Raw genomic sequence first — 10,068 nt, forward strand, 5'->3', positions numbered from 1 at the left:
ACATAAGTGGCACCTTCAAAATGTCCCAGAGATCCTGTAACTATGGGAAACACTTAATTACCACTAATCTCCAGTGCGTAGTTGCTGTTTTGCTGTTTGTTTTTGTGTATACTTGTACTGTTTATCCTCTGTGACATGTTGACCTGAAACACTTCTACCAGTGTGGTGTGGACCCCCCCCCCCGCTATTGTGTGTTATTAGGACGACTTGAGCGCTCCCACAGCGAGGGATTTAAAAGCAGGTTCCCACCTCCTGACTCCTGCTGAGCTCTGAATAATGAAAGTGTTTGTGTACATTTGCTCCACAATCACATCAAGAGGCTCTCACAGATGCCAGGGGTGATGTATTTGGTCGTATTTCAGTGTTTTCCTTTTTGTTTTTGACTAAGTGGTCCTTAGTAAGACATACATCAGTCAGAACGAACTGAGGCTGACAAACAGCAGTGTTTTGTCTTTAGTGAATAATTTATTGTCGTACCACCTGTTGTCGCCGGCAGTTTGTCTCTCTGTGCTCAGGATGAATGAGACTCTGGTGCAGAACTCCATAAACCCAAGATGTAAACCACCTTTTCACTAATCCATCCACGTCCACCTGAAGTACTAATGAATATGTAAAATTATACAATTTAAGATCTTTGAATTTTACTCATATCTACTTTAAAAAGCTACAGTGATTTCTTAGGAGAAATAAGTCTGTTGCAAGTAGTATATGTAACTGTTTATATCACCTTTAAACCGATAGTTTTATTAGGATATATTGATGCCAGTGACCAGGCAATGAGATGTTTTGATATTTCCATTCATATTTTATTATTTATTTCATAAATAAACATTTTCTCGCACAAATCTCTCAAATGTAGTTATTAAAACTTCAATAGACAGTAACAGAAGAGATAAGAGTATGTAGCTACAGCATGAACCACAGACTTCACTGGAAATTGTTCTAAATAAATGGATGGATCTGGGTTTACAGTGAAATACACATTATTTAACAGGTTGTATTTTCCTGTAGCAGACCTATTCTGCTGTCACATTCAAACTGTTGTATAAAATACTAATAGAAAGTGCAGTATTGGCAGATTATCAATATGTATAAGGAACTAAAAAAACACGATTGGGAATTTCTGTCCTTTGAATATTGTTTTGGAATGAGAGGGTCAGCAATCACAGATGGGTGTAATGTTCTTATATTGATCCGGCGCTAATCAGTGAATTACATTTTACTTTTCCTCATCAGGTTTTTCCTCTAAAAATATCCAGTAAATTTGAGCACAAACGTGTCCCTGCCCTGAAAATGTCTTCTAGCATCTTCAGCAGGTGGAAGAACTGCGGCTGCTGCTCCCATGACGAGTCCGGTCTGCAGTGGATCCAGTGGCAGAAAGCGACAGATATCCACAAGTTGTCAGGCCTACTGTGGCGGCCGTCGGGCCACAGCAGGGCCTGTCGGTGACAGCCGACTCTCACCAGGAGGAATGTCATCCCCCACCTTCAGATAAGCTTTGACAGCTGTAAATTTAGACGGGAGGGGAGAGAGAGGAGGGAGGTGAGCTGCTATTTTTATCTTTCATTCAGCAAGGCCCAAACCAGAGACAGAGAGAGAGACCCCCCCCCACCCCGTCTCTCTCTCTTTCTGTCTCTCTCCAGAAGGCGATCACTCCTTCTGGATCTCTCCTCTGCCCCTGTCTGGAGAAACTTCTGGAGCTCTGACCTCAGCTTTAAGAGCAGGAAGGGAGATAATCCGACCAAGAATCGAACACACAGTGACCGAAGGGTGAAGAAAAAAAAAAAGAAACCAAGACAAACCAACAGGCCAACATGGCTCTGATGTGCTACAACAAAGGCTGCGGAGAGAAGTATGACGCTGACAAGAACAAGGACGGTAAGATCCTGCTGCCTGTCTCTGTGTCTGTGGTTTTAAATCGCTTCTTTAGAGTGACTCTGCTTTGTTTTGATATTTGGGATATGAAGCGTCAGTCTGTGGGACAAAAGCATGAAAATCAGCATTTAAAGTTGCTCTTTTTTATCTTGTACTTTACAGATTTGCTTTAATTCTTCTTAGATTTTCTCTTAGTTTGCAATAAGATCTTTATGTTCAGTTAGTTTGAACTTCTGAGCAAACAGAGCACATTGAAAACCAGAAATATTTCAACATTATGTCACTTAATTGGTGAAATTAGGACTAGACTTCCTACATTTAAAAGCTATTTTCACTAAGAAACTTTAAATTAATCCTGGGCAACTTTTTCAAAGCCAATAAAACAGTATTTAATTCAATGATTGGATTAACGTCTCCTTTTATTTTGAAAGTATGCTCATATGACCACATTTAGTTGTGTCTCTCTCCCAAATTTGCAAATTAAATGTGAAAACTTGGTACAAAATTGACAGATTCATTACAAGAAGACATGACATACACATTGCAAAAGATTTGAGATCACTTTGGGTTTCTAAACTAACTTTTAGAGAACTCAACAGGTGACAGGAAGTTGGGTTTATAGTCAAAAATCTGCTTAAACCAAGTGTTGGTTTGTGTGACATCAAAGAAGTTGCGTCCTTATTGTCATACATGCTGTGTGTGTGTGTGTGTGTGTGTGTGTGTGTGTGTGTGTGTGTGTGTGTGTGTGTGTGTGTGTGTGTGTGTGTGTGTGTGTGTCTGAGAGAGAAAGTCTGAGCTAGCTTAGCATGCATGGTGAGCCACGTGTTTCCAGGCGGACGACCGAGCTACACAGCCACTTTCCTGGCAACCAGCTTCCTTTTATGGAGCACACACTCTGCCTCTCAACTCCAGTGACCCCTGTGGACAGCTGGTGCACCCAGCTGACTGTGTGTCCAAATACAGACTGACTTTTTTTTTTTCATTCCTCTAACAGACTCCTGCGTATTCCATCCAGGAGTCCCAATCTTCCACGATGCTCTGAAGGTAAAAGTCACTCACAAGTAAATAAAAATAAACAACGATACTTTTGTTTTTCTGCATTAAAAAAAAAAAAAAAAAAGATGACATGTTTGTTGGTGTGTCTCTCTGCAGGGTTGGTCCTGCTGTAAGAAGAGGACAACAGATTTCTCAGAGTTTCTCTCCATCAAGGTAACAGCTCAGGGTCAAACACGCTGTTAACATCTGCAAAAAATTCATGTTCCTGTAAATATCTGCGGTTCATTATGATGTAGGAAGGAAGCGAGGAAGTGTAAGGTCACTGTATAGATTCAACGCCAATCAAATATTTCAAAAGCAGACGTGGAAATACTGGACAAAATGTAAAAAGCAGCTCATGTAAAATGCACTCACAGTTATGGATGAGTTGAAGGCGTCATTAACACATTTCTGGCTAATACCTTTAACACATGCATATTAAAACACACAGCAGTTTTTAATAGTAAATAATTCCTCTTAACTAGTATCAATCAATATTATTAAATTCCGATTTGATGAATTCTTGAGCCTGATGTCATGTGAGATAAAAAAACAGCTTTGAGTTTTAAAACACATTGGATTATTTCACAATTGAAATGAATTAGTGACTTAATAAATAAGAGTTGGGAACAAAAAAGTTATCTATTAATTAAGTTCTTATTAATTGGTAATGAATTAGTTATTATCAACTCAAATGACTTTATTCATTACTCCAGTAAGAAATGAATCACGATCCGTCTGTGTTTGTGTGCTGAGCTGCAGAGAAAGGACAGAAACACAAAAAGGGAACCTTGAAAGATGCACACTTGATTTTGTCCAACTGTTGAAGCCTTGTATCAGCTCCAGATAAATACCGTCTGTGTTTGTCCCTCATCTCTCACGTTGAAAATACATCACGAATGGAAATTTTTAAAGGCCAGTGTGAACAGGAGGGACAGTTACAGCAAGCAGGAACTGCTGCGTTGCACATGTGGCCGCCCTGCAGCTGGAAAATTGCCCGTCATCCACTTTACAAGATGTTATACATTTGTTAGGATCAAGCTGCTAATGTCTCACATAAACAGACAGAGGATGAATTCTGGTAATTATCCCTTTAAAGTGCAGACTACGGTGGCCCAGAGAGCTCAACAAGCACTGCAACTTATGAAAACACATGCAGATAAACGAAACACAAACACATTCAGAAAACGTTTTCATCAATGTGACAACACGTGCTGCAAATACCCACAGCACAACCAAACACACACACATTTGCAGCATGTGTGTTGTCACATTGATGAAGATGTTTTCTGAATTTGTTTATGTTTTCTTAATTGATTTTAACTAAAGTCAAAAAAATTCAAAATTTCGTTGTTTTTTTTTTTAACTCAAAAACGAGGTATAATTTTATGCGATGGTGTCTTCCACTCAGAAGAGTTATACATGAAAGTTTCGGTGCCTGTGCAGACTTTCCTCTTCTCATCAGGCTGAGGTGACCTCTCTCGTTTTGAACAGGGCTGCACCCGTGGGTGCCACAGCAACGAGAAGCCGCAGGAGCCTCTGCGGCCGGAGGTCGTGTCAGATAAGAGGGAGATTAAACACACCAACGGCCAGGAGATAATCTACCAGGGACCCAAATCTGCAGAGAAGCTGAAGAAGGAGAGACCCAGGTGTGTTTAAAAATTCCTCTCAGCTCTCGTTTCTAACAAGCGTCCTCTTTTTCTTTTCTTTTTCTTTTTTTTTTTTACATTTGCATAAGATGGAAATGGACTCTGTCTCTTTGCACATATACCACCTTGTAGCTGCCCGTGCATGCAGCTGCCTCTGTACATGCATTAATTCAAAGAGGTCAGGATGAGGTCGCATGCAACATCCCTGGAATAAATAATTGAGTGGATAACATAATGTCCTTGTCTGCAGGCCTGTGCTGATGCTGCAGTGTATGTGTACCTTGAGTGCTTATTTTCCAGCACCCATTTTCTGTGTTAACATGAGTGTGTGTGTGTGTGTGTGTGTGTGTGTGCGCACAGTTCAGATGAGCCCATGACCAAGCTGCCCCAGAAAGTGTCTGCATCGCTGGCTCAGGTGCTGGAGAAACTGGAAATCAGTAAGAAAGCTGAGAAAGATCAGAAAGGTCAGTGTGTGTTTGTGTTCTTGAACAGAACTCTGGTCTTTACACTGAAATCTCTATCTTACTCAGTCATGTCTGACCTCAGTTCAGTTGTACAAACTTTTTCTAAAGAAGTGAGAAAAATCTTCCAGTGCAGTAAGAAAAAAAAAAGGTCTCTAGTGATGATCTAATGATGAAATGTATTATTTATTCTGGAAAATATTTAACAAAATGAGAGTCTGTATTTTTGAAACAACACAAAATAAGCAGGTTGAAACAGGTTGAAATATTCTTATTGTACTCTCAGATTTTTGAGCTTATTACAAGAAAGTGAAATTTTAAAGGCAGTTACAGTCAAATTTAATTACAAAAATGTTTAGAAAGAATCAGACTTTTCTTTATGTTTGTGTGCATTTGGCTTCATGTTGTATTTATAGAATCAAAAAACAGTTAAATAATCAGCAGAAATGAACTTGTCTTTAAGTTTTTCTCAAATTGAGAAACTATATATGAAATGAGACACAATAAGGCAGGTCACTGTACTAAAGTCAAACACTTGAAACAAGTTGATCTGTAATAGAAACAGGTTGAATTCCAAGCGCACCAGCTGCAAGAAAATCAAACTTTTGAGTCAATACAAATAACTAAGTATGTTCATTAGTTTCTGTATGACATGTCTTTTGTCTCTTCTGCTTCCAATGCCTGTGTTTTTGTGAGTTTGATAGATAATTCAACAACAGTTTATATTTTTGTAAAACAAGTGAACATGTGGCAGCTCAGACAAACCTGCCTCAGTAAGACAGATGGCTGATTTTCTTCTCTCACCCTTTTCCTCCATCAGACAGTGAGGTTGTCATACAAGGGACAAGATGCAAAAATTCAGGATGCAAAACGGTGAGTATCTTTATTGTATGTTCATAGGCATATTCAATATGGCCCAACAATCAACTCTCTAACATCAGCACACACACACACATTCACTTGTTCCTCTAGCTTCGCTTGTAAAGCTTATTAACTGCACCATCTAGTGGACAAGGCTGGTAACAGGAAATGACCCGTCGCTGCACCATGACACTTTTCCAACCTTTGCTGGCTTCATGACTTTTTAGTTTAAGGTCCCAAAAACCCACAAATAATTATATTGTCTCAAATAATTAACTTAAATATAACCTTGGGTTACTTTTATCATGATTGTTTCTTATTTTATAGAACTTCATACTTCTTCTCCATCAGAGGCAAAGTTGTACTTTCTACTCAACCAATTACTTGAAAGCTACACCCTAATTACTGTGTAGATGACAATTTTACATACAACACATATGATCTTTATAAAATGTGAATGTTTGATAAGAAATATTTCTTACTTCAGACAATTATTTATTCCACCTGAGCGATCATGTAAATTAGTTTAACAAACATATAGACTAGTGTTCTCTTTTAACACGACCTTTTTCAATTAGCAAAGTCGATTTAAAATCTTCTGTGACCTCGTCTGCACAAATAAGTGCTCACTTGGGCTCGGAAGCCAAAAGTTGAGAAACACTACAGCCAAACAAAAACACACTTGAAAGAAAAACTCTACTCTGATAAACATCATTGGTCAGCTGATCTGTAATCATTTGCACTGTGTGTGTATGTGTGTGTGTTTGTGTGTGTGTTTAGGCGTATCAAGGCCCAGAGACAGACATGGAGGTCTGCACCCACCACCCTGGTGCACCCGTCTTCCATGAGGGGTAAGAAACAAACACAAAGACACACAGAGTTAAAATTGCTGGTGGATGTTTCCAGCTCTTTAATCTGGATATTACAAAGGCATCATGCATAATCTACAATGTCATAATTATAATCGTTATTTGTAACTGTCTTTTTAAACCATAATTAGTTTCTACAAAGGACAAATGAGAAAAAACAAAAACAAAACTGAAGGCCATGTAAGAAAAGCAAGAAACATAAAAGCTCAAATATATAAAGAAAGATCAAACATTAGAAAAAGAAGAGACTTTAGAAGTAAATTAAAACTGTCACTGCCCCCATATCCCTTCATTTTCCACATGAATTCAAACAAATATTAAAAACTGCTGTGTGTTGAATTTGAATACATACATCAGTCAGGTTGATCAATTTCCTGAATGACACAGCTGTGACAAACCCACAATTTTATTTTTGTTTAGGTACAAGTACTGGAGCTGCTGCTGCATTAGAACAATAGACTTCAATGCTTTCCTCGACCAGAAGGGCTGCACCACAGGGACACATCGCTGGGTCCCAAAACAGGTACAATCACTAGTCATTAAAAGGTAGAACCCAGTTGTAGTATTTGGACATATCCAGTTTATTCCTTTGTGGCTGATCTGTGTGTGTGTGTGTGTGTGTGTGTGTGTGTTTACACGACAAGAAGAAGGTGGCTTGTCGACACGACTGGCACCAGACTGGAAATAATGTTGTTGTAACAATTTACGCCAAGAACGCAAACCCTGAACTTTCCTGCATAGAGGCCAACCGGACAGTGGTGAGTGTAGCAGCACACAATCAAACACACGTATTACATTCAATTACATTTATTCATTTGGCAGAGATTGTTGAAGGTAGGGAGGGACGCACTCAGAGTCCCACCTTCTCGGCCGGACAGACCGGAGGTGTGGGAGAATGTGTAGTTAGTGGAAAGTGCAGCTGATGTCGCAGTGTTCTCAGGTTTGGAGCTCAAGAGATAGCCGATTAGCATAACCAGAAATGAAATGTTCTTTGTTCACTGCAGACTGGTAGTTGTAAGGTCCAACAGCAAAGGAGACACGTGTGTGAGGTTTGTTGTGACGGCCTGTGATTAGCCAGGTTTCTTTGCCTTCATGCACAACGGTGCTTTGTTGAGGTACACGGTTGCAGTGCTATGTCAGTACAAAGTTGTGCGTGGTCAGAGTGAGGTGGTCGGTTTACCTTGTCGGTGTCCTTGCTCAGTGGACTTGCAGGTCTTTACTAAGTGGGCAATGGTCGACAAAGCCTTTTTTCTGTATTAAACATGATGATGAATTCACCTCATTTCTCTCTTCTTCCCTCTTCTCTGCAGCTCTCGTGTCAAATCCAGTTTGAGAACAATAAGATTTTCAAGAGAGAGTTCCACATGTGGGGGGTGAGTAAAATACGTCTCAATGTGTCTGTCAGTGGAATGACATTAGTTTGTCTGGAATCATGTTTGTCAAGCTACATTAGCAACAAGTGGAAAATTTCCTCCCACTTGCACGTTTTTGACATGATAATCTTCCTATATCCACATATTTCCTTTGATACCTCTGACGCTTTTCTCCTCCGACCCTCCTCAGGTGATCAATGTCAAACAGAGCTCAGTCAACATGGTCCCATCCAAAGTGGAGATTTCCCTGCGTAAGGCGGACCAGGTGGCCTGGGGCAAACTGGAGGACCCCAACTACAAACCGGAGCCTGAGCCCGTAGAGGACTCCCTCGCCGAAACCAACGAGTCTCACCAGCCCGACTGGGACATCGACGACGACGACATCAGCGACTCGGACGAGGAGTGGGCCTATGACACACCGCAGAACAAACAGCAGGAAAAGAGAGAGGAGCAGAACAGGAAAGCTGAAGACATGCAGAATTTACAGAGGAAGGAGGTGGAGGAGGAGATGAAGAGGGCAACGGAGGAGAGGAGGAAGGCGGAGGAGGAGAAAAAGAGGCTAGAGGAACAGAGGAGGGAGGAGGAAGCGGAGGGATTTGAAGACATGCCCGACCTTGAGTAACTCCTCTGAAAAACAGCGTGTTGATCGGATGTGATTTGCATTATCAGGGCAGAAAACTCTTTAATTCAAAACTGATTTTTGTAATGAGTAAAATCAAATGTTTATTTCAGAGATAATTAGATTCCAACTCCATGTTTTGTAGCTACAAATGAATTGTGGTACTTTGCAAACACCTTCTAACTTTGGACGACCCAAGAGGTTGATTCTCTTGAAGCAGTTACTTACATTATTGGTTGACAAACACACTGGACCCTTTATGTTTTATTTTATTTGAATTGTAGTGTGATGTTTTTCTCCTCAAATGTGAATATACTCTGTATGCAGCTTCAAAACAAGAAATAAAGACTTTTCTATGTCTGTTTCTACATCAAAAGCTCTGTCTTTGTCTTTTTGTGAGTCTCTTACTAAAACATTTCATGACTAAACGCAACACAGATAAATGGCTAGGTAAGTGGTATATAAAGAGTTGTTATCCATCACACATCCCCACGCCTTCTAAACAGAAAGATTAAGATTAATGGTTCATTTAAAAGCCTAATGAATCCTGAGTATCCACTGGTATTACTGTAAACAAAACAGTTTAGGTTGGATTTAGTCTATGAGTCATGCTGCAATTGTAGCTCAACACATTGTTATCATCATTATGAGCCTACTGTACATCTCAAAGCACGCCTACTCCATGAATTACTCACTGAGCAGTTTTACTACAGGGAAAGAAAGAATTCTAGCATCTAGCAGCATTCTAGCACCCATAGGCACATTGTTTGGGCTCTCAAGTAATTCTGCTCAAGCAGTTGAAAAAATAAATAAGTGCTAAGCTTGGAAACAGTATTCATTTATTTATTTATTTGAAGGCTAAAACTGTCAGATAAATGTAGGCCTTGTGAAGTAATAAAAGACATCACAAAGAGGCATTGGTAACTATCAAAGTGCCAATTAAAGTCGTTCCATGTAGTTATATTACACATTGATTTATTTAGTGCTACTGCACATCTTCTATCCAAATGGACAGGTTTGTCTGGGCTACAGTGCTGAAATACAACGCTATAGATATGTTTTCAGCACACTGCAGAATAAAAAAATATCAACACAGAAATAATATTTTAATTGATGCGGCACAGCTCGACGCACATGCACATACATATACATATGGCACACAGCTGCATGGAGACGGTGTGCACTCTCATGCCAAGGGCTGCTGTTGCTGTTCACTCTGAGGTTTATTGGATTGTTATCTTTGTTTATTGTGTATTGGTGTTTGCATTTTACAATTGTTCTACCTGGATATGATGCACAAGTTCTCAGAGACCAGTGTGGCTGGGC

General features: G+C 39.8%; 1 protein-coding gene across 1 annotated transcript; it reads left to right on the top strand.

Moving 5' to 3' along the window:
- The first annotated feature begins 1,686 nt into the window (after positions 1–1,686).
- Positions 1,687–9,064, top strand: LOC111233464 (cysteine and histidine-rich domain-containing protein 1-like). Its single transcript, XM_022761285.1, has 11 exons — positions 1,687–1,878; positions 2,870–2,919; positions 3,028–3,084; positions 4,405–4,559; positions 4,920–5,023; positions 5,841–5,893; positions 6,662–6,732; positions 7,171–7,273; positions 7,389–7,508; positions 8,061–8,123; positions 8,314–9,064. The coding sequence occupies exons 1-11, from the start codon at positions 1,815–1,817 to the stop codon at positions 8,743–8,745; spliced, it is 1,272 nt and encodes a 423-aa protein (XP_022617006.1). The 5' UTR covers positions 1,687–1,814; the 3' UTR covers positions 8,746–9,064.
- The last annotated feature ends 1,004 nt before the right edge of the window (positions 9,065–10,068 follow it).

This window comes from Seriola dumerili, unplaced genomic scaffold, assembly GCF_002260705.1.
Source record: "Seriola dumerili isolate Sdu_G_001 unplaced genomic scaffold, Sdu_1.0 BDQW01000393.1, whole genome shotgun sequence".
Taxonomy (NCBI): domain Eukaryota; kingdom Metazoa; phylum Chordata; class Actinopteri; order Carangiformes; family Carangidae; genus Seriola; species Seriola dumerili.